The sequence below is a fragment of the Sinocyclocheilus grahami genome, unplaced genomic scaffold (genome assembly GCF_001515645.1).
Source record: "Sinocyclocheilus grahami isolate Dianchi unplaced genomic scaffold, SAMN03320097.WGS_v1.1 scaffold688.1, whole genome shotgun sequence".
NCBI lineage: Eukaryota > Metazoa > Chordata > Actinopteri > Cypriniformes > Cyprinidae > Sinocyclocheilus > Sinocyclocheilus grahami.
This window is the reverse complement of record NW_015505867.1, coordinates 313,774-339,414: the sequence shown is the minus strand read 5'-3', so window position 1 is coordinate 339,414 and position 25,641 is coordinate 313,774. Positions and strand designations below refer to the sequence as shown.

The 25,641-nt window shown below is 36.5% G+C and overlaps 1 protein-coding gene and 1 long non-coding RNA gene across 3 annotated transcripts in view; both read left to right on the top strand.

Annotated features, from left to right (window-relative positions):
• Positions 1 to 4,042: 4,042 nt before the first annotated feature.
• cfap91 (cilia and flagella associated protein 91) lies at positions 4,043 to 21,729 on the top strand. Its single transcript, XM_016243364.1, is given in 18 exon segments — positions 4,043 to 4,121; positions 4,257 to 4,282; positions 4,284 to 4,319; positions 5,703 to 5,860; positions 6,831 to 6,902; positions 7,035 to 7,091; positions 7,211 to 7,395; positions 7,557 to 7,734; positions 8,121 to 8,278; positions 11,886 to 12,068; positions 12,538 to 12,671; positions 12,767 to 12,880; positions 13,917 to 13,988; positions 14,078 to 14,224; positions 16,585 to 16,806; positions 17,591 to 17,739; positions 18,716 to 18,807; positions 21,256 to 21,729. Coding segments are annotated over 18 exon segments (2,319 nt in total). The 3' UTR covers positions 21,513 to 21,729.
• Positions 21,730 to 22,432: 703 nt separating this feature from the next.
• LOC107559504 (uncharacterized) overlaps positions 22,433 to 25,641 on the top strand; it is a 26,139-nt gene continuing 22,930 nt past the window's right edge. The window contains exons 1-2 of one of the 2 annotated variants that reach the window (XR_001605631.1): positions 22,433 to 22,647; positions 23,258 to 23,389. This is a non-coding gene — a long non-coding RNA (uncharacterized lncRNA). Of the gene's footprint in view, positions 22,648 to 23,257; positions 23,555 to 25,641 lie in introns of both variants that reach the window. The other variant, XR_001605630.1, reaches the window with a different exon arrangement.

Genomic DNA, 25,641 nt, shown 5'->3' with positions numbered 1-25,641 from the left:
TAAATTCACTGTAAACAACTGCTTCTTGGGGCGTATTTCTTTATTTTAAAACCAAAATTTTCAGTCCTTGATTCTGATTGGTAGAGCAGTGGCACAGGAATACTGTTGTAATGAGGTCAAAGGTGTATGTTTGTAGAGTAATTTACAACAGCTTTGAACGCGGCTCAATCAATCAGACTCAAGAACCGGAACTGCCTATTTTATAAGGAGCGTTACACTCTTGAGATTTAGAAGCAGGGTTATGAAACCTGCTCTGAAGCAGGGTTAGCCCCATGTTTGCAATCTTAACCCCGCATTACGGTTCCCAACGTGTACAGACTGCAAAAATAAGAGGATGCGCAAGTCATTATATAAACAGGTTGTTGCTGCATTCGTCCAATCGATGACCCTGACACTGCAAATATGCAAATAAGAACGTTAACGTTTTACAGTGTGGAACGTCATTTTATGAATACCCAGAATTAACTGTTAACCCTGCGTAAATTATGAGCAGTGTGAAATGAAAAGATAGATAACACTGGATTCTGTTTATCAGGGGTTTAGAATGACCCAGGGTTAACTATTTAGTGATAAAAGTGTGAAGAACATTTAAATAATCTAAAATACCATTTTCTATTATAACCTTTTGTCCAATAGGCCTATAAAGATTCTATGGATGTCCATTCCATGGAGGTTCAACTTAGTTTTGAAAAAAAAAACACAAAGGAGATCAAAAGCACAAAGGAGATCTCAACAATGTCACAAACTGTACTCTTCTATGAACAATTTAAACATCTAACACATTAGTAAACAGAAGGTTCAAGTCTCCTGAACTAGGCTACATGACAAACAACCTGAGTAATAAAAGTTTCCTCTTGAGCTAAGATATATAGCCTTTGTTAGCAACTTCAGTATGATTCAGACAGCAGGATTTAATACTCATTCGCAGAAGTTTAAGCTCAGGATGTCACAGAAACACAGGGTCAAATCCAGTGAATAGTAAATAAACAATAAAATGAATATGGAAAGCAGCTCAGATCATTTGGTCCTAGAAGAATTTGATGAGATTTTATTGTATTGATTTTTTAGCTTTGATCAAATGTGCATATTTAGATATAGGACTTTTCAATACAGACTTTGATATCTTGGCAAATCTTGGTAGTCATTTTTGGAAACATGGGAAATATTCTGAAGCAGGAGTTTGAATTCCAAAACATGATGCATTAATATGCTTTATTATATTTAATATAATGTGTTGAATAAATGGATGTTTGTTGGTAACTCTGCTGTTAAACACCCACACAGACACATATTTAATGAGTGCAAACTTAAGAACACAAGCCACAAACAAACAATCCACTACAATGTTACTGTGAAGGCTGTGCCATTTACGGCAAATCAGATCATCTGCGGCGAAATGCAGTGTAATGGAGGAGCATAAGGTACTTTCGGTTGTTGTGCGAACGTGTGAGCATGTATCTCACCACCTCTCTGCTTCTCTCTATCACAAGAACAGACAAGTGCCGCCATTAGAGTTAACAATTCTCTGCCAACAGTGGTTGGAAACACTTGCAGGCTAACCTAACCACATGCTGTTAAAAATAAAACCCACAAGTTTATTGTTCTCACAATGATTATTCTGACATTATGTAATAATAATAAGTCATTGATTTCACTATGTTTTAGGATGTGTCAGAAAAAAACACACAAAGGAGATCAAAAGCACAAAGGAGATCTCAACAATGTCACAAACTGTACTCTGCTATGAACAATTTAAACATCTAACACATTAGTAAACAGAAGGTTCAAGTCTCCTGAACTAGGCTACATGACAAACAACCTGAGTAATAAAAGTTTCCTCTTGAATCAAGATATATAGCCTTTGTTAGCAACTTCAGTATGATTCAGACAGCAGGATTTAATACTCATTCGCAGAAGTTTAAGCTCAGGATGTCACAGAAACACAGGGTCAAATCCAGAGAATGGTCCAAATTAGAAACCAAATCCAACCAATAGCAAAAGTCAAGAGTAATGAAAATAACAGTGACGGAAATAAGACCAGAATTTCAGAGAACGTCAAAAATGCACAAAACTAAATGATACACAAGCTATTTTGCAAAGAGGAACTACGCTATTTTCTGTGAATGTGCGAGTATTCTCATTCATTAGGGGGCAGTCATGGCCTAATGGTTAGAGAGTCAGACTTGTAACCCAACAGTTGTGGGTTCGAGTCTCAGGTCTGGCAGGGATTGTAGGTGGGGGGAGTAAATGACCAGCATTCTCTTCCACCATCAATATCATGACTGAGGTGAGACCCTTGAGCAAGGCACTGAACCCCCAACTGCTCCCCGGGTGCCACAGCACATGGCTGCCCACTGTTCACGGTCTGTGTGTGTTCACTACTGTGTGTGTGTGCATTGGTTAAATGCATGGGTCACCATACTTGGCCACACTTCACTTTTCACTTTATTAGTCTCTTTAGGTAAAAGCAAATTAGGAGCGCAATATGTTTTGGCGACCTCTGTTGACAAGAAATGTGCACGGCAAGCTCTGTTTTTTTATACTGGGATATCACCCCTCCATGGTCATTCTTAGGGTGCAACAATCATCTCTAAAACTGAGAGTTTACAATGCCATTCTGTAATATAATTGCACAATATGTTATATTTAAACAGTATCACACTAAGAGTGCTGTTGTACTATCTGCATGATTCCGCCACAGGCACAAGGCTGCTGATATTCACTGAACAACTGTAGAAATGTGAAGTTGCTAATAATTATAAAAATCACAAAATGACAATCTGACCTCTCTTTTTAGGCCATGGATGTTCCTAAACTCTCATGTGATCCTCTTCAAATGCAGATGTTCACAAACAGAAAAAAGTTTGTCATCGCTTAGTGTTATATTCACACCTTAGGGCACTAAAATACAATAAATTACCTTAATCCAGTTAGTTCTGCGATACCATGGCACTGCTTTGTTTTCAAATCTACAGAAAAATTACACAACATTAAATTACATTATATTATATAATTTATAATAAAATATATGTATATACTTATACTGCAAGTTTTTGACATGTAACAACTCAAATATAACCAACATACATTACAAATAGCATATAGTGTCACTGTCTCTCAGAATGATAATCAAAACGTAGATAGAGTCGATCAACACCCCAAAGCTTGACAGTCAGTATTACCTCCTCATTGGTCAATATTTTATTCTATAATGTTACACAGTTTTGATGCTGCTTTATGTCTGATGATCGTGTTAGATTACATGTGGAAGCATCTGTTGTTTCGGTTTCTTCTTCACTTGTGTTTTTTGGAAATTCTGTACAGAAGATGTGTACTAGCGCTCCCTACCGTATAACAATGAAAACACGGATTCTAGGAACACAAGTATAGCTCAAATATATTTAGACTTTTTCTAAGTAGGCTATAAGTCAAGTATACTTAAATGTCATTTTAAGTATATTTCTGAGAAGTACATAAAGCCCATTTCTGAGAAGTACATAAAAAGTAGACTAAAAGTATACTTTCCTATTTTTAGTTTAAAAGAAGTACACTAACAGCACACCTGAATAAACTTCTTTTTCGTAAGGGCAGTTTGACTAACTAGCAGTTAACCAAGTAGCTAGTTATCAGGCTTACTTTTCAGATTCAAATTAGGTCAATCTAAGTTTTTATGCAACTGACTTAAAAAAAAAAGATGACTAGTCTTTCAGAAAATAATTAGGTGTCTAACTTTGAAGACTAGTCTAAGCAGTTTATGCCACACTTTACCTTCCAGTGTCTCTGCAAGTGCATGAGACAGAGTACAGCTGGCCTCCAAAGGTATGTACACTCACGCGAGTTTGCATAAAGCTTTTGTTAATTAAAATGTAAACCAAAAAAAATTCAGAGCGGAAAAACAACATTCTGTAAACGGTTAATGGATGGGTTTGTTTTGCGCGCACCCTAGCGGTGAGATAGCGCTAGTGACGCGGTCGGGTGGTTACGGTCTCCATGGTAACCGACTACCATAATCGCTATAAGACGAATAAAACACAAAGCAGCTATGAGCGTCTCTGCGACTCAAACATTTCACAAGAAAAATGAGGGATTCAGACAACAGAGGACTTATGATTACTTGTATGGTGAGTTACGAATACGCATTGTGTAACCTATTTGACCATAGCCCACGGGTATTATAAGAAAGTAACGTTATATTGTGTCATTTATGATTCATAAAGGCTATTGTATTAAACTGTGGATGGTGGTGCTGTTTTTAGACCCAGCTGATGAGGATCACGCCAGGGGAAGGCTTCCGAGCTCAAGCCTCGGTGGATCGAGTGGTGAGATGAGAGAATAAACAACTAACAGTTACAGACACTAACGTTAGCACAGCACAGCTCATCGCGTGCTAATACTGCTGCAGATCTGCAGGCAGCATATGTGTGTGCTGCTACTTCAATGTAAACACTGGAGACCGGGAAACACAAAGACACAAGTGTAGTTTTCCACTGCGAACTTAAGTTCAAGCTGGTTGAACTCTTGTGACTGGGCATAGAGAAAACATATCTGGCCAAAAGAGGATCTGCAGTGTATGACACATATACATACACATTACATATATTTGGCTGCATTGGGGAAAAGCCTACAGTTTAGCAGGCTTTTACAAATAGTACTTGTTACATGTACTTTAAAAAAGAAATAAAAATTCCATAATTACTTCTATTGTCTTTGAAATAGTGTATTGCCGGATTTATGGTCAAGCATTTATGCTAAACTAAAATATATGTCCATGTTTTAAATATACAGACTTGTATGTCATGTGTTTAAATATATCTGTAATTTCATATTTGCAACGATGCCGTTAAAATATATAACTTTAAATATAATATTGAAAAACACACTACTATTAAAATTATAATCAAGTACTTTGTGCTTTTAGTATGTTAGTCAACACAGAAAAATAAGCGTAGTCTACTTCTTTAAATCGTAGCAAAAGATTATTGTAACATAATAAATTCCCACCCCAAAAAAAAAAAAAGGATTACACACTGACTGAGATATTGAGCACATCATTTTGACACATGAACAACAACAACAACAAAACGATTGTGAATATTTCGGCGTGTAATCCTTTTTTTTTTTATACACAGAAAATGAACTGCAAGTACTGAGTTTTACTTTCTTGGAAGAAATACAAAAGGGTTAACTGTTGTATAAAACGTCTCACGCTGGTTAAATAGGTCTATAACTGTTTGGTTGGCAAATGGCTAAAATGCTGCAAGTCTGAACTATTATATTGTTTTAGATAATTGAAGCATAAAATGGAGTACCCTGCTGACACTGAAGTGTTCCCAGTGAGTCATTGAGAATGACTGGTGTGATGCAATTCAGTTATTTACAAAATCTGAAATAACCATTAACCTTTTTGTTTCATTCTAAAACACATCATCTTATCTATGCACAATCAGCTTTTAACACTCCAAAGAGAAAGGAAAACTTGAAATCATATGACCCCTTTAAAGGATATCATGAGGAATGAAAATGTCCTTGGACATCTTTGGATATAAAAGTTTATTTAACTATGAAAACTTTCCTCAAAGTGTCTTTCCAAGAGAATTGAAAGTATGCTTTATTTGAAAGTAAACTGGAGAAACATTTTGTTCTGTGCTTCTAACATTATAAGTGCACCAAAAGAGTAGACAGTTGTGTTTTGTCTCTAACAGCGGAAGGTCCCAGAGTTTAACTCCATGTTTAGTAATCTGACACATCACCCCCGTTTTACCTTGCGCCTTGAAGCCACTGACCCAGTGCCTGCGTTCATTGATCGCCGTTGGCAGGGCTATGTGGAGCAGAAGAGACAGGCCTTGCAGCGACTGACAGGGTAAGAGTCACCACGACCCCGCTCTGTACACGATTCAAAGACGGTACACATTATATTAGATGGGTGAATCTCACAAAAAAAAAAAACATGTCCAGGACACTTTTCACACTAAAATTTAAAGAAAAAAGAAGAAATGATTTGCATGAAGAAAATAAAGTCTATTTTTATCACCACCATTTTTGCATTGTGACATTTTGCAGTTTATAAGCACATTTCCTTCACATATTATCCACCAAATGATTGAGCTCTTTCCTTTCTTTGATTTATTTCTTCGTTATTGTTTGTGGATTCTTGTTGGGATATTTTAATGTGTTCTCTTGTTCTCTGTCTCTTATTCTCTGCACCAAGGCTAAACAAAAATACAGTAAGCACAGTAATATTGTGAAAAGACGGTACACATTATATTAGATGGGTGAATCTCACAAAAAAAACATGTCCAGGACACTTTTCACACTAAAATTTAAAGAAAAAAGAAGAAATGATTTGCATGAAGAAAATAAAGTCTATTTTTATCACCACCATTTTTGCATTGTGTATTGTAATATTGTAATATTATTACAATAAAAATAAGTGTTTTGTATATATATTTTAAAATGTGATATATTCCTGTGCAAAGCTGAATTTCCAGCATCATTACTCCAGTCTTCAGTGTCACATGATCCTTCAGAAATCATTCTAATATGCTGATTTGCTGCTCAAGGATCTTCTTATTTTGATCAATGTTCAATACGGCTATTCATATTGTTTGATGAATAGAAAATTCAAAAGAACAGTATTTATTTTAGATAAAAATATTTTGTAGCATTATAAATGTATTTACTGTCATTTTAGATCATTTTAATGAACCCTTGCTGAATATGTAAATAAAATAAATGCATTTCTTAAAAAGAGTACTGACTTTTTTGAATGATAGTGTATGCTGTATTTTCATATGAATCAATAATCTTTTATATTGTTGTGTCTGTGTAAGGGTTGTGTCTCAGATACATAGACCCAACCACGCAGATGTGACAGGAGTAGACCGCTGGAAGTTTTTTAAACGGTAGGACATACAGAAAAATAAGTGCAAATTCACTAGCTAAAAGTTTTAGAATTAAAAAAAAAAAAACTGTTACAGTGTACAAATTAGAATAATGTTTTTCTCTTTCACTTTCCTTCCCCTTTTTTCTCTCAGTCCTCTTATTCCTTTCACTCAACAGATTCCTCCTGATGTTGTATTTGCTTTGCCACAGTAAGTCAAGTGGTGCTTGTTATTTTTATTGTTCTGTTCAATATCTATGATTTATCAAATACTGAACCTTTTTACAAATTTTTTTTTTGCATCTGTCGCTGCACTATGTTTTTTCTCAGATCTGACCTTCTTTCTGCTTCGTATGGAGATGAAAAACGGTCCCCCACTCCTTTCCAGCGGAGCGTGGGAGTTCAGACTGATTATCGGGAGAGTGAGACACAGACAGACCCCTTCACTCCAGACTATGCGGTTCGTCCTGGGACAGCCCCCCCTGAGCTGCTCACCCTGGCCACTCTCACATGGGGTAAACAGCGCAAAATACAATAATAATGTATTATAATTGTGTCTCATCAGTGCCTTATCCAGTCAGCTCCTGTACAGTTTGACAATGTTGCACAAACTTTCGCATGTTTGAAGCGTTTGTGTTCACACAGATGTTTTGGGACTAACAGTGCTTGTTTTCAGGCCGCGGGCTGCCTGCAGGCCTGGCAGAAGTAGAGATGATCGAGAGGGCGAGAATGAAGAGAGCTTGGGAGGCAACTCTGCCCCCGCTGAACGACCGCTCTCAGCTGGACAAGAGGAGAAGGATGATGGAGGAGATGGAGAGGAAGGAGTGGGCATTCAGAGAGAAGGAGATAGAGAAGTAAGCACTGCCTATAGGAATAGTTTACCAAAAATTTTTATCATTTACTCACAACACAATTTTGAATTTTTGAAGAATTACCTGGCTGCTGTGTTCCATGAAATGAAAGTAAATATTGGATTGGATTTGTCTCTTTCATCATAAATCAATTGCATCATAAAAGCATCATTAAAAGGAAAAAAAGGTTTAGCTCCAAACAACATTGTATGGATAAAAAAAATCTCCTTTTGTATTATACAGAAGAAAGAAAGTCATACACATTCCGTATGACTTTTTGGGCTAAACTAATTCCCTTAGCAAACAAGGTTGTCTAAAGAAGTAGTCTTAAATTTGTTGTACGGTTGCAACACACAATCATGTACATGTTGACTGTTGTGTTTTGTTAGGCTGCAAGAGGCACGGCTGACCCTGCTGGTGCAGCTTCTGCGTCAGAGGGAGGAGAAGCAGGCGGAGGTCAAGATGGATCGACTGGATGTGAGCTTTTCCCAGCATCAGCAAGAGAAGGAGGCGTGCCTTAAGAAGATACGCAATGACTACATCATTTGTGAGGTCACAGTCAGATAAATCGGCATCTTTAGTTTACGTAGCACTTCTATTCTGTTTACTCCAGTCCTCGTGAAATCAGAAATTAAGTTTTGTGGCTTTTAGACCATGTGTCTTTGCTTTTAGACCATATACTTTATATGCTAAAGGGATGTGATTTCTCTGTATTTCGACAAATTTCTTTGCTTTCCGAGCTGAAGCATGACCCACGTAAGTTGCGTAAATCAGAAAAAATTGCTGTTCTTTAAATTAAATACATTTAAAATACATGTATTTCAATACCATAGCTTCTAAATTAGCAGCGCCATCTAGCGGTTGTGTGCTAAACATCCTTAGTCTCTCAGCCAGAGTTCAAAATTAAAGGGGTCATATGACGTTGCAAAAAATAACATTATTTTGTGTATTTGGTGTAATGAAATGTGTTTATGCGGTTTAAGGTTCAAAAAACACATTATTTTCCACATACTGAACATTATTGTTTCTCCTCTATGCTCTCCTTTCTGAAACGCGTAGATTTTTACAAAGCTCATCAGTCTGAAAAGCGAGGTGTGCTCTGATTGGCCAGCTATCCAGTGCGTTGTGATTGGCCGAATACCTCAAGCGTGTGATGGAAATGTTACGCCCCTACCATACTGTGATGCCGTCTCCCGGCGCGACGAGACAAAACCAGGCATTGTAGTCTACTCTACCAGGATCAGGAAACAGTCCTCCGTAAAAAGCGTTGCTCACATCTGAATATTTGGGTTGAACTGTTTTGGAACAGTGTTGTAAATACAACTTAACCACTGATTTCTAGTCGTGTCCTCTTTTGGAAGACCAAACAAAGTAGTTTCGCTTTCACAACGAACAATAGCGGCAACAACAATACTACAGCGAGAATCAAAGTTACGCCTTCTTTCTTTGCGTGAACATTTGGGCGGTGTTATGCAAATCTTCCCACACAGTGACGTAGACATTTGGGGGCGTGTTTAAACGAGGAGTTTTAGGAGGGCGTGGACGAGTCTTAACTTTGATAAAGAATATCTCCTTGGGTTTGAGACTTTAATCTTTGCAACTTTACAGATCTTATCTATTCACAAACAGCTTGTAACACTCCAAAGAGAAAGGAAAACTTGAAACCGCATCATATGACCCCTTTAACACTTGGCAAGAGTCAAATGTGAGTAAAAATTAGCATTGGTGGGTACACAAAATTATTTTACTTATCAGTTGGTGTGATTATCAAATTTCAAAGGTTGCAATTCAATTACATAGCCTAAATATATAGTCTGATGTGCTGCATGTGTCCGAGCGAGTGTGGCATTGTGTTTATTTATATGAGAGCAGCTCATGATCCAGTGTTTTCAGTCTTTCAAACATGAAGTATTGCAAAAACACGACACACACCAAATCTTCACAAATTTCGGAATTATCGCCTATATATGTTTTCAAGGTCTAGGTCTCTCAGCGGTTTTCCTTCTTTTTGTCTTTAGTTTGTCAAATGATAAATAATATGAAACATTGACAAAATAACCTTTAGCATATATAGATATTTCAAACAGACCAAAAATGTTGATGATGCACTTTACCACATTTACATACACAAAGAAAAGACAACTGTGCTTACAGTGTTTTATTAAAATTTTTTGTGAGGCATGATTAAAAAAAAAGCCATCATTCCTATAAATTCACTCCAAAGAGAAAGGAAAACTTGAAACCGCATCATATGACCCCTTTAACACTTGGCAAGAGTCAAATGTGAGTAAAAATTAGCATTGGTGGGTACACAAAATTATTTTACTTATCAGTTGGTGTGATTATCAAATTTCAAAGGTTGCAATTCAATTACATAGCCTAAATATATAGTCTGATGTGCTGCATGTGTCCGAGCGAGTGTGGCATTGTGTTTATTTATATGAGAGCAGCTCATGATCCAGTGTTTTCAGTCTTTCAAACATGAAGTATTGCAAAAACACGACACACACCAAATCTTCAAAAATTTCGGAATTATCGCCTATATATGTTTTCAAGGTCTAGGTCTCTCAGCGGTTTTCCTTCTTTTTGTCTTTAGTTTGTCAAATGTTAAATAATATGAAACATTGACAAAATAACCTTTAGCATATATAGATATTTCAAACAGACCAAAAATGTTGATGATGCACTTTACCACATTTACATACACAAAGAAAAGACAACTGTGCTTACAGTGTTTTATTAAATTTTTTTGTGAGGCATGATTAAAAAAAAGCCATCATTCCTATAAATCACTTATTCAAATCTTGAACTAAATGAAGCGTAGCATGCATTAAGAGCTGTCTGGACATTTGTGTTTAAACCATAATACAGTACATGTTTTAAGTCGGATTATCCTGATTTATGAAATAATAAGCATGTAAAAACTGACATCATTTTATCTATCGTTTTCCTGTTTCTCACAGCAATGCGGAAACTGCTGGCAAAACGGAGGAATGTGGAAGGAAAGCTGGAGAGACGTGATATTATAAAAGATTACTCAGATTATTGGTTTCAGACATACGCGCCTCTGTCTCGGATTGGCCAGACCTCGGATCGAAATTCCAACCGCAACATGGTCAAGAGTCACTTTCCCAAACAAAGTAGTTTCGCTTTCACAACGAACAATAGCGGCAACAACAATACTACAGCGAGAATCAAAGTTACGCCTTCTTTCTTTGCGTGAACATTTGGGCGGCGTTATACAAATCTTCCCACACAGTGACGTAGACATTTGGGGGCGTGTTTAAACGAGGAGTTTTAGGAGGGCGTGGACGAGTCTTAACTTTGATAAAGAATATCTCTTTGGGTTTGAGACTTTAATCTTTGCAACTTTACAGATCTTATCTATTCACAAACAGCTTGTAACACTCCAAAGAGAAAGGAAAACTTGAAACCGCATCATATGACCCCTTTAACACTTGGCAAGAGTCAAATGTGAGTAAAAATTAGCATTGGTGGGTACACAAAATTATTTTACTTATCAGTTGGTGTGATTATCAAATTTCAAAGGTTGCAATTCAATTACATAGCCTAAATATATAGTCTGATGTGCTGCATGTGTCCGAGCGAGTGTGGCATTGTGTTTATTTATATGAGAGCAGCTCATGATCCAGTGTTTTCAGTCTTTCAAAATTGCAAAAATGCAAAAACACGACACACACCAAATCTTCACAAATTTCGGAATTATCGCCTATATATGTTTTCAAGGTCTCAGCGGTTTTGCGGTTTTCCTTCTTTTTGTCTTTAGTTTGTCAAATGTTAAATAATATGAAACATTGACAAAATAACCTTTAGCATATATAGATATTTCAAACAGACCAAAAATGTTGATGATGCACTTTACCACATTTACATACACAAAGAAAAGACAACTGTGCTTACAGTGTTTTATTAAAATTTTTTGTGAGGCATGATTAAAAAAAAGCCATCATTCCTATAAATCACTTATTCAAATCTTGAACTAAATGAAGCGTAGCATGCATTAAGAGCTGTCTGGACATTTGTGTTTAAACCATAATACAGTACATGTTTTAAGTCGGATTATCCTGATTTATGAAATAATAAGCATGTAAAAACTGACATCATTTTATCTATCGTTTTCCTGTTTCTCACAGCAATGCGGAAACTGCTGGCAAAACGGAGGAATGTGGAAGGAAAGCTGGAGAGACGTGATATTATAAAAGATTACTCAGATTATTGGTTTCAGACATACGCGCCTCTGTCTCGGATTGGCCAGACCTCGGATCGAAATTCCAACCGCAACATGGTCAAGAGTCACTTTCTCAGCACGTATGAAGGTCTGTTTCTGTTTGCAGAAGTTGTTTTCCTTATGACTATTCAGGATACAGTAAAGTTTGTTGTTAATGATGATTTTTTTTGTTAAATTTATTACTAATATGCAAATAACATTTTATTCTTTCTTTCTTTCTTTCTTTCTGAAAATGTTATCCATTAAAATCCCTTACCCTATTCTACTTCTTTTGAAACTAAATCATGGTCTTTCCTGAAAAAAAAAAACCGCAAACTTTTTAAACTTTTAAACATAAGAAAAAACTGGTTAATTTATTTTAATTGTTATTGTTTTTCATTATATTATATTTAAAAAAAATTTAATGCATGAAAATAATATTTTACTTTTTTTTCTTCTTCCAAATCAAATCATTTTGCTTATTAAGGAGAATTGTGCCTCGTTTTTTTCTAAGCAATTACAATGTTTTCTAAAACCAATTATTTTTCTAATACCAGTGATATCTCTGTGTTTCTCAGGTTTGTTAGAACTGGAGGCAGGTCTTTCTCCATCTGTCATGGAGCCTCGAATCAAAGTGCCAAGACCTAAAGTGACTAAAGGCTTCATCACACGCTCAGCCCGCAGAGAACTAGAGCTCACGGAGACTCATCAGGTAATGAGCAGCTGGGTGCTTTTCACACTTAATCAGACTGTGGGAGGAGGTGTATGAAGTGACAGATATCCCCCTGAGCTCTCGCTGCCTACTAGGCTCTGAAGGAGAAAAAGGGTTGTCTGGTGGAAAAGAAGCCTCTGCAGTTCCTCTTTAAGACGGAAAAACCTGCTCCACGACCTCTAACCCCCGTGGTGGAAACCCCCCCAGAGGTACAGCCCGCAATCATGCTGTTGACAATTCAGGTCTTCCTTCTAGAAGATCTTGCCTTTGATGAGAAGGTGTGCAGTTTGCAAGTCAAAACGGGCCTGTATAAGGGTGGTTTGGGCAGCCCGTAGTTATAAGCACACCTTTATGATTCTCTAATCTAGTGGGTTTCAGCTAGTGGGTCACACGACCCAAACTTTCTGATGGAGTCAACAAAAATAGACTGCAAAGATAAAGATACTAAAGAAGACACAACCCAACACTGGTTGCAGTGATAAAAATGGTTTGTGCCAAACGATGTTGGTATTATTTTAGTGAACAATTATCAGATTTCTAAATATAATAATTAATCATAAATAATTCACCTCAGTTTTGATTTTAAGGACATTTTTGTTCACTTTGATACTTTGTCTACTCTAAAAAGTGTCCTAAAGCAAAACATTTATTCTCCATTGAGTAACACTGCTTCTTTACAGTACTTTTATTGTGGAGTATTACTGAAAGTGAATATCTGTACCTTTCAAGGAAATAATACACTTTAAATGTACTGAATTGTAACTTCGTAATTACAAATGAGTAATTACAAATATATTTTTAAATACATGCCATGCAAGTTTCAGTAGAAATGACAAAAAAAAATGTTTTAGCTTACGATAAATTCTTGTTGGTACATTAGGCAGTACATTTTAAGCATGTTTTAAAGACAATAGAAGTTGTTATGAAATTACATATAAAGTCAAAAACTAATTGCAGTAAATATAAATTTAAACTGTAATACATTTTCAGTTAATTGCAATTAACTTGCAATTTTTAAACATTCTTTAAAATTATATTATTTCTGTAATAATTACTCTTTTCTAAAATGCATTCTTTTTCACAACAGTAAGACTGTCCTAAAAGAACCACTGCTCTCAAGTGATCTGAGGATACTATATGATACACACGTGTATGAACATTGACTTTCGCTGAATCATTTATTTTGGAAATCTTTTTGTATGACACATCTATCATTCTGAGATATCAATGTTGTGTCCATAACAGGGAGATGAGGAAAGGGAACTGGCCATTATCTTTCTGCAGAAAGTGCTCAGAGGAAGATCCGCGCAGAATCAGGTAAGGCTCAGTGGGCGGAGCGTGGTTTTCTAACCGATGGCTCGTGTAGTCGTCGCTGTGAATGGATTATGATGTCTGATGGTTGGCAGATGTTCGACGGAAAAGAGAAACGGCTGGAACTGATCCAAGAACTGCGCACCACCCACGCACTGCAGAAGGAGGAACAGGACAAGAAGGAGGTGGAAAAACAGGTCACACTCGCCCTGCAGAGACAGAGAGACATCCAGTCTGAAAGAGTAAGACCGTAGACATACAGTAAATGTTTAAGGAAGGAAAATGCACACCTGCTGTACCATGTGAACTTTGACTGATAAAACTGCATACTTATCTCAGAACAATCAAAATACAGTTTTTAGGCTTTCACAACATCAGCTCTGCTTTAGCGTGTACCACTGATCTTTTCATTGCTTCTCAGCATGGGTCACATCACAAAGAGTCAGATTTTCCTGTTTTGAAATGAAACGGTTCAATGTATTATGAAAACGTTTTCATATTTTTTCCTGTAATTTTCAGAACTCAAAACCTTCCCCTAGTGAAAAATAATGAAAATAATATAAGCTATTTTTAACAAAGTCATTGAGCACTACAGTCTGATCTTAACAGTTTGTGGGGCATATTTTGGTTTTAAAGGAACTGTTCACACAAAAAATGAAAATCTGCTGAAAAGGTACTCACCCTCAGGCCATCAGTAGATGAGTTTGTTCCTTCGTTCAAGCATTTCATCACTTCTGCAGTGAATGGGTGCCGTCAGAATGAGAGTCGAAACATCTGATGAAAACATCACAATAATCCACAACTAATGTCTAAAAAACAACCATTAAGGCATTTTAACTGTAAACAGTCACTGTAGCCAAAATATGAGTCGCTAATCCATAAATCTAATTTTCTAGTAAACAAAAGTTCATCCCCACACCAAAATCCATCCACATATTTGTTTAGAAGTTTTTTTTTTCTTACTGTTTTCACTTGTAAATGATGCTTGTTCTGTCCATGTTTCTCTCCTGATTCAGATAAGACACCTTTTTCACTCGAGAAAGCAATATTATGGACAGAGGACTCAAATTTTAGCCGGAAGCAATGATTTGAAGTTTTGATTCTTTTAAAAATGTGTTTCTTACAAACACACAGGTTTTCACCTCATAATACATTAATTGTGGATTACTTGTGGATTATTGTGATGTTTTTATCAGCTGTTTGGACTCTCATTCTGACGGCACCCACTCACTACAGAGGATCCATTGGTGAGCAAGTGATGTAATTTTAAATGTTTAAATTTTGGGTAAACTATTTCTTTAATTATTTTGAAAACTTGTAAAAAAAAAAAAGAAAAAAAGTGCAGCATAGAGTTTCACTTAAAAGGAAGGAACAATGCTTACATTGATGTCTTAAAGCAGGGCTCACCTATCTCGGAGGGCCGGTGTCCTGCAGAGTTTTGCTCCAACTTGCCTCAACACACCTGCTTGGATAATTCAGGTGAGTATAATTAGGGTTGGAGCTAAACTCTGCAGGACACCAGCCCTCCAGGATCGAGTTTGGTGACCCCTGTCTTAAAGGAAGAGACTTTAAATTCTAAATTTAAAAATGTAAAAAAAAAAATCTATTTAACATAAAAAAAACAAAACATTAAAAACAATACAGGACAACAAAATACTAATAAAAAATATGGTATGAGCCTGGTTAAAAACTGTTTGTGGTCTAAAAAAAAAAAAAAAAATCACTGAACAAAACAATGTAAGAATGAACTATAATGAGCTATAATATCTCATGTATTAAACTGATAAATAATTTTTATTAATTTCCCCACTGTCAGGTGTCTCAGATTGAGTCCTATATATCTGGCCTGTCTGGAGGAGTGATAGTGGACATGCTGGACTTTCTATCTAAAGAGCTGCTCCGGCTGCAGGAGGAAAGGCGAATCCATGCCTTCACCCTACTGGCAGAGAGACTTTAAATTCTTCTAAATTTAAAAATGTAAAAAAAATAATCTATTTAACATAAAAAAAAAACATTAAAAACAATACAGGACAACAAAATACTAATAAAAAATATGGTATGAGCCTGGTTAAAAGCTGTTTGTGGTCTAAAAAAAAAAAAATCACTGTACAAAACAATGTAAGAATGAACTATAATGAGCTATAATATCTCATGTATTAAACTGATAAATTATTTTTATTAATTTCCCCACTGTCAGGTGCGGAGGGCCGGTGTCCTGCAGAGTTTTGCTCCAACTTGCCTCAACACACCTGCTTGGATAATTCAGGTGAGTATAATTAGGGTTGGAGCTAAACTCTGCAGGACACCAGCCCTCCAGGATCGAGTTTGGTGACCCCTGTCTTAAAGGAAGAGACTTTAAATTCTAAATTTAAAAATGTAAAAAAAAAAATCTATTTAACATAAAAAAAACAAAACATTAAAAACAATACAGGACAACAAAATACTAAAAAAAAATATGGTATGAGCCTGGTTAAAAACTGTTTGTGGTCTAAAAAAAAAAAAAAAATCACTGAACAAAACAATGTAAGAATGAACTATAATGAGCTATAATATCTCATGTATTAAACTGATAAATAATTTTTATTAATTTCCCCACTGTCAGGTGTCTCAGATTGAGTCCTATATATCTGGCCTGTCTGGAGGAGTGATAGTGGACATGCTGGACTTTCTATCTAAAGAGCTGCTCTGGCTGCAGGAGGAAAGGCAAATCCATGCCTTCACCCTACTGGCAGAGAGAAACCATCGTATTCGTGAAGCTGAGGAGAGTGGAAGACGGCAGATCGAGGAAAAGAGACGCAGAGAGGAGGATGAGATATTTAAACAGGTCACTAGAACATCCATTCAAAAATAAATATGCTCTTGTCTCTACCTAACAAAATCATACACTACCATTCAAAAGTTTGATGATTTTTATTTATAAAATGAATGATTTTATGCAGCAATGAATGTTAAATTGATCAAAAATGACAGTAAAGACATTTATCATGTTACAAAACACTTCTATTTTAAATAAATGCTGTTCTTTTTCATTTTTGTTCATCAAAGAATCATGAAAAATGTGTCGGTTTCCACAAAAATGTTAGTCAGCACAACTGTTTTCAACGTTGATAATAATAAGAAATGTTTCTTGAGCAGCAAATCGGCATATTAAAATGATTTCTGAAGGATCATATGACACTGAAGACTGGAGTAATGACGCTGAAAATGTAGCTTTGTCATATCAGGAATAAATTACATTTTAAAATATATTCGTACAGAAACAGTTATTTTAAATTGTAATAATATTTCACAATATTACTGTTTTTACTGTATTTTTGATCAAATAGATGCAGCTTTGGTTATCACAAGAGACTTCTTTCAAATTCTTAAAAAAAGTAAAAAATGACCTTCTGAACGTTAGCGTAAATAAATGTTTTATTTTCGTTGGTAAAGCACATCGCCATAGAATTCTACAATAATGTCACGAGGCAATCAAAACTCAACTTATATATTTTTTTAATGTGTGCCCTAATCAAAATGTGCAAGAATTCATTTTGTACTGCAAGCAGCATCTTTGCAATCTTCCTTTTCTATCTGAGATCTCTTGTCTGTATTTCATTTGACATCAGGTGGTCAAGGTACATCAAGACACAGTAGACATGTACCTGGAGGATGTCATCCTGGGCTCCATTAATCAGACAGCTGATGCTCAGGCCAGAGAGGAGATTCACCGCAAGGCTGAGGAGCTGAACAACATCACCTATGCCATGGAGGAGATGTACGTTCCTGGTCTCGAATGCTAGGACATTCAATTAAACCAGTTTGAAGATCTCACAACTAGATTGTTTATTGTTGACGATTAACCACAAACTCTTAAAATCGTGCTAGACTTATCAGCAAGGTCAACATTTTTTTGAATTATCAAAATAAAACACTTGACTTAATGTTACGGAAGAAGATATATTAATGCACCGTTGCATTTCAATATGTAGAAAAGATTCTATCAACCCTGTACTGACATTCAAAGGCTGTAAGATATGTTTGTCACTGACAGTTGCGTACGTCAGAGGTTTTATTCGATTCAAGATTATTGTTTAGCTGCCAAGGATGTCTGAATCACATGAGAATAGCCCCAAACAGTGTTCATTTGAATGCTTTCTGTTATTATAACCCTGAACTCTCAATACATTCATAATGCTCTTTATTTAGTAAAGACGGGCCATAAAAAATAAAGACTTTGATGAAATAGTAAAGTCCGATATAATAATGCATGTAAGATGACTCACTTCCACTTTTAGAAGGTCTTGAAAATAAAATACACAAAGCCATGCTTAGATTTGTCTACAGGACGACTTCCACCCATTGTGCACTGCCTGATTAAAAACTTTGCAACATTTGAACCGACTTATCCTACCAGGCAAAATGCAGAGAAACACAGCTACTGTACATCCTAAGAAATATCAAATATGTTTGAAATCTGTGTCTATATGTTCATTCCCTCAATAAATATTAAATTACGGATGTCGGATGCGACAGCACAACCGTAGGAAATCACTAGAATCCTATACTGTGTATTTGCAGGCATATAACTAAACTAATGAGGTAGTATGTCCTAGTTACAATGATCATTGTTATGTGTCCTTCAGCGAGGCTGCCAGCATTGGCTGTTTTAGAGCATTTCCTTTGTCACAAACAGAATCAATCTGCTCTAATCGGTCTGTGTTGTGTTTTTCTCTGTCTGTGTATACGTGCAGGAGGAACAGTCAGCAGTCTGAAGTGATTGTGGCAGTACTCGTCTACAGATTCCTCATTCCTGAGGTGCAGAAGATTACTGTCAGAGAACGAGGTGGGTTATTCAATAATGGCAGATAATCAGTAAAATACCAAGCTATTGCAGGCCAAGCCAAGTTAATCCCTAATGTTATTATCTACTTATATTTAAAAGAAGTACAATATTGTTTTTCTGTGAAACACAAATGGATTTAAGGAGCAGAATGTAGCATGTTGCTCTTCTAGAGATGGAGACTTAACTCATGTTATACAGTATATTTCAAGCTTATTAAGAGAAGAGCAATTTAAAATGGTGTCATTTCTACACCACTACTGTCATCAAACAGAGCAACAGTTTGGAGAAATCAACCTACAAATTAAGTAAATATTAATTAGAATTTATACTTACAATTATTGATAAGTTGAATTAATTCAAATCTATACTATTATTATTCATTTTACATATTAATCTTAAATTAATTATTAAATAACAAATGTAAAAGTTACATGTTTCAAATGGGAAATTATAATGTAAATATAAGATTATTTAATTCATTTAAAAAGTAAAACATTGGAGGGTTAGTAGAAATGGGCCAGCAGAAAAAAACATTACATTCGTCTCGGCTTTAAGTCTGTAAATTGTAGTATTACGTGTAGTATTTCATCTTTGAGTGAAATGAGGATATAAGTAGATGAAAACATTGTACTTTTTTTCCATTACTGAGGCATATAAGAGTGTCATAAAAGCTTTCTGAGGTTACAGATCACACAAACATAGAGAACAAAGTTCATTCAAAAATGAACACTGTTTTTTAGACTAGTTCTGAACAGCACTTCGGTTTATATATATATATATATTCTCTTGTGGCTTTCTCTTGTGCACTGCAAGAGTGTCTTAAAATATTTGAAAAGCCTCATGCAGAACTTTTCATGCTATAAATTTTCACATTACCAGTAGGACCAATTTGTTAAGCTTGATCTGTGAGTTTGACGTGTACAGTATGTGTATGTATCACAGTGGGAGTCATGTGACCTGTGTTATATATTTAATGAATTATCCTCACTATTTCCCATGATCTGTTTTTAATTCCCCATATATCCATTATTTGCTGTGTAATAAAGACCCTGTTCATACAAATGCAGTATGTGCACACACAACTCTGTCTCAGCTCTACAGCTTGCTCAGGTGACTTTGACTTTACACAGGGATGAAAGAAGAAATGATCCTGCATACAACAAAATTTAAATGAATGATTTGTTGGCATAAAAAGATATCTTACCAAAAAAGTACATTCACTCACTGTCATGCCCTAAAATGCTGTATGATGTTATTTCTTCTGTGGAACATGAAAGAAGAACAAAGTTACACAAAGCTTTCCATACATTAAAAGTAGATTATGACCTGTGACTGTCAACCTCCATAAGAACAAGAAGCAACAAGAAGTTCTAAGTAATTGAGGCTCATTGTTCACAAATTAATTTGATGAATGGTGCAGATGAAAGCAGTGACAGTTATCAGAGTCTCCCACTAAGATCCTGGCAGTAACGAGTCATTAAATTAGACTTTTAATAATATTGTGTCTTTGTGTGACATTTCTCTGTTCAGCAGGACAGATAATGGCCATCATCAGATAACAAAATGAAAATGTGTCAAAACTGTCATAACACCCTCTCTGCTGTGAGCCTGACTTTTACTCGAAAGCACATAACATAGGTATTTACTAGATTTCATCAGCATTTAACATGATTTAACAGTGGTTCTCACCTGGTTTTGATTTAGAACCCATTGGACATCAAGTGGCGACCCAACACAGTACACAAATTGTTTATTGTACAAAAGCAAACAAAATGTCCTCAAAATCAAACACTGAAATTAATTAATTTTGATTGATGTATTTATTTAATAGTATTTATAAACAAGTAATATAATTAATTGCAACCAGTAATTCTTCACGCAAAATACATTTTGGAATAAACAATATCTTTGTTCCAGGTAAACCCAAATGTAATGTAGTCATATTTTCTTAAACGTTTGTACATGGTTTGAAGATGAGGGCATGTTACACAACCTGTCCATGTTGACATCTGTCAGATTTGGCTGCTTTTACCAAGTGAAAGATGAATTTGTGCTAAAACACAATGTCTGTTACATTTAACCCTATTTCTGTACCCATTCTTTTTCTGCCATAAAAGTATTGTAAATTGTAATGTAAATTGCCCCAAACATGGTGGGATAATCCCATCTGTCACCCAGACAAGCACATAAACACCTGCTCAACTCAAGGTGGCACTATCATAAGTATCTTTATGTTTTTACCAGTAATGTAACTGTGTAGCTTAGAAATAAAGCATAGTTTTCCTCTGAAGTGCCTCCAAGTCTCCATCCATACATATCAATTTCCGTAAGAATTTATTAAATTTCTGCGTTTAGAAGTGTTTTTACTCTGTCAGAACAGACATGCGGCCCAATATTGGTCCACCAATTGAAAACTTTAAAAATGTACTCTTCGTTCCTCTCTTTTAGTTCGCCAGAGCCAGAGAAGGCATCTGCAAGCAGCTCGTTCAATCATCAGAAGCAGCCCTGGATCTTCTGCGGTCCTGGATCTTTCCCCATCTCCCTCAGACAGAGCCTCCTCAACCGTCCAGAATGACATACTCAGCCAAGTAGAGGAGGCTGTTCCCAGAACTGTGACCCCAAGAGACCCTGGACCAGCACAAAACAATCTGACCGGTGATCCAACAGCAGACACTCATAACGGGAATGGAAAACATGCAGATTAAGCCCATGAGCAGTAATACAAAACATTAAATTCTTGACCTTTACAATAGTCTTTTATTAACGGTTTAATTTGTTTTCATAATAGTTGGCATGATTTTTCCTACAGTACTTATAGAGACAGAATAAGTGAATGAACTTTGAAGGAGCAGCTAGAGTCCAAAGTCAATGGTTACACAATAAAACCAGCATTTAATTTGTCGGTGCCACTTTTTCACATTAATAATGGAACACATCAAACTTTGTCCCTGTTGAAAAAACCAGCATATGCTGGTTAGGTATGTTTTGATGCTGGTTTAAGCTGGTCCTTTGCTGGTTTAACCAGCATATGCTGTTTTTTTCAACAGTGGAATAGCTTATAAAGCAAAGACTTTTAGACATCTTCATTTTAATTTGTATGGGATGGTTTAAAGTAGTTTTAAACCATTATTTAAAACAATTTCAGGTTGGTATAGGCCTATGTTTAGCACTAATTGTCTGGGTGGCTTTTTCTCTGACCATTAGGTCCATTAGATCCTGTCTGAGAAATGGGCTGTATCTCCTGAAATGATAGAATGATAAGGGAGATTTAGTAGGCCTATTACCTACATTTTTTTTTTTGCATGGCTCAACTGAGGATCTGTAGATATGTTCCTTCTTAAACTACTTAAATTCAAGTGTTTTTGAACCTAACCAGCTCAAAATTTGTTTACATGATGAAAGCTCAAATGTCGATCCTACAGTTTTGCCCTGAATATCTAGATCATCCATGTAATCCACTTCGTATAACACCATGCATCTAACTGAACGAAAAATAACTAATTAAGCATTCCTAAAGGAAATACCAATATGGTAAAAAAGTTGAAGTCTTATGTAACTTCACTTCTTTTGGCAGAAATAGTACTAGTGTACTATTACAAAGTCAGCCATTGTCTAAAGCAGGGGTCACCAAACTTGTTCCTGGAGGGCCGGTGTCCTGCAGAGTTTAGCTCCAACCCTAATCATACTCACCTGAACCATCTAATCAAGGTCTTGCTTGGTATACGTGAAACTTCAAGGCAGGCGTGTTAAGGGAAGTCGGAGCTAAACTCTGCAGGACACCGGCCCTCCAGGACCGAGTGTGGTGACCCCTGGTCTAAAGTGTGAAAATGACTGTAAAAGGTAAAAGATGAAGCGTGTACTTTCTGGTGACACTTAAACGTTTTACTTTCACCAAACTGAATAAAGGTGTTCAGTTTGAGTTTGTGGCCCTAAAAGAAGACAATCAGCTTTTTCAAGACTTGTATGGGAATTGCAAATTATTAGCAACTTAAGTTGCGGCCACATTTTCCATCGCAAATTCGCATTTTCCGTTTCCATCTCATCCTGATTTCGCTCACGTTTAGGCGTAGTGATTTTATACTTCGCTACACTATCATCAGTGGATTTTTATGTTATTGATTGATTGATTTTTATTTATGATTTATTTTTGGCTGTGAATAATTTAAAGAGTTTTAAGGCACACCAGCAGTTGTATGACTGTGTGATTTATGTTGTTGAACTAAAACTAAAATGATCAACAGAATTATAAGTAGTCTGTATTTTAGCATACGTTTAGAGAGAGGCGCACTTGAGGTAAATTAATACATTGTTGGCTTATAAACACTAGGCTATACAGCTGTAGCAGTAGTTGCATAATTTTCTATAAACACATTGCATAATACTCCATTCATTTTGCCCCGCCAGTGATTGGTTGTTCTTTCTTTTATTTCCCTTCCCTCTCGACTTTCAGACGGTCTGCTCTTTTGACCGATCAGGAAATTAGGAAAACAAGCACGGCATTGGCGTCTATAGCGAGGAGGGCATACATGTTTTCTCGCTTCTCCGTCAAGCGTGTCGTTCTCAGGACATCTGTAACCAGGAAGTAAGTCTCTGTTGGTGCTCGATCACTTGTGTGTAGCCTAGGCTACTATATGCGCTGTTTAAAACCAGGACTGTCAGTCAGTACTATCGAGTTATGACTGACGACGGAGCTCGGTGGACATGGTCATGTTGAGGCATTGCGTGAATGTGCTGCTGATGTGATATGGTAAGTGCGTTTGTTTCTATTTAGCTACTGAAGTAAAGTAAATCGCGAGACGTGACAACAAAGTTGAACGCGCACCTACAAATAAATGCTGCCGCTTGTAAACTACAGGAATGAATGTCAGCATGCTGTGCGTCTGACGGGATTTCAATCTACTGTACTGTTTGATGGGATTTTAATATGCTGTAGGCTACTGTTGAGGCGTCGTCTCGAAGGTCCGATAAAGAGACAGCTAAAGCGATTTACACGCTACTGTCATTCAGCAATATATTCACTATTCAGCGCGATGCATAAATCTGTGCTGCACTTGACTTGTCGAGAGCAGTCAGTACGGTCGTCTGCGCAGTTTGTTAACTTTAACCCAGTGCCCCTTCACTGTTGTTTTATCTTCATTCTTATGTGGTATGCTTTCACACATTTGTTTGATAAAATTATCACAAATATTAAGCTGTGACCAAATTTACTCGCCCTTATGTCATTCCAAAACTCTTTAAGGTTCTTCTGTGGAACATAAATGAAGGTATTTTGAGATTTTTCTCTCTCTCTCTCTCTCTCTCTCTCTCTCTCTCTCCATACAATGGAAGTAAGCTAATGTTTGGTTCCCAGCATTCTTCAAAATATCTTTGTGTGTCTGAAATTAAGAAATATATCGTGATATAAATTTTGGCCATATCGTCCAGCCCTAGGTCCGTATCGGAGTCCACTTGCACAGCGCAACGGATCCGGAACAGATAAGGATTACAGACCCGGACCGGATCCGGTCCAGACCCTACCCGGATCTGCTAATAAATCGGTTCATCCGGCCCGGATCCGATCCGGACCCGTTCATGAAGTAGCTCATCCGGCCCGGATCCGATCTGGACCCGTTCATTTAGTGGGTCTATACCTTATTTAAAATGGGTAATCTGGCCAAAACTAGCTATGGAAATACCTAAAATAGAGCCAACAAACATTATATAGACTAGACTACTCTATAAAAGTGTAATATGTCTCCCTTTATTAATATTAATAAACCATAAAATCATTCAAAACTTGAAAAAATCTCAACTTTCCTTGGCCAGTAATAATGAAACGCTCTATAAAAAGTAGGTAATTACATGAAGAAAAAAATAAAATAAAATGCAACCACAAATTGTACAAAAACATTGTTTTATTTAATGAGAAACTTTACCTCTAAAAAGACAATTCAGTTCAATAACTTTGTAAACATTTACGAATGAATTAGTTCAATTTAGCCATAAGGAATTTTATAGCACACAAAAGTTTCATTATTCACTTTGTGTCAGCTTGATGTTGATTTAATCAAATTCAATATCAGTGAAAATATTGCAAAATTAATACATTATGAAACAAAGTCTTGGCGATAAAGCAGCTGTGGAGAAAACAGTGATATCATAATCCAGCTCAATTCAGTTCAAGTCTTGTCTTTATGCAATAGTGTCAGTACAATCAAATCAATATTATGCTTGAATATTCAGTGTCGTTTAAACCGCAGCTAAGCAAGCCAGAGGTGACAGTGGAACCCAAACTCCAGCAGGTGACTGAAACAAAGAAAAAAACAGCTTGGGAGAAACCAGGAGCAGTCAGCTCAGCTCTCCTTTGGTTAAATGAACAAAGATGGTGTGCTTATGATTTCAGTGTGCATCACTAGTGAGACTGTGGACTGATGTCATTCAGAATATTTCATCCAGCTCCTGCTGTTTGAAGATCAGGATACAGGATACGTCACGCTGTCATTTGATCAGAGGAGAAATTGTAGTCTGTCCAGCAGGGCTGCCGTTTAGCCAGTAGTGGACGACTGGATTAACAGTGACTATAAGCAGGATAAAACTGCATTGTGGTCCTAGCAGCTCCTGGCCTGACACATTCATTGCTGGCCATAGGGGTCTGTGCAAAGGACTTGTCTGTTTCTCGTAGTCTTTGCTGAGGATCTGTGCTGATGTCAGTCCAGTCGTCTCAGGTCGTCTCAGGGTGCAGGTCCACCATCTGATCTGGATATGGACCGGATCCGGCTGACTAAGATAACCATAGGACAAGAGTGCGACAAAAACATTGAAATAAGTAACAAGTATCGGTGTTGACTTTTTCTC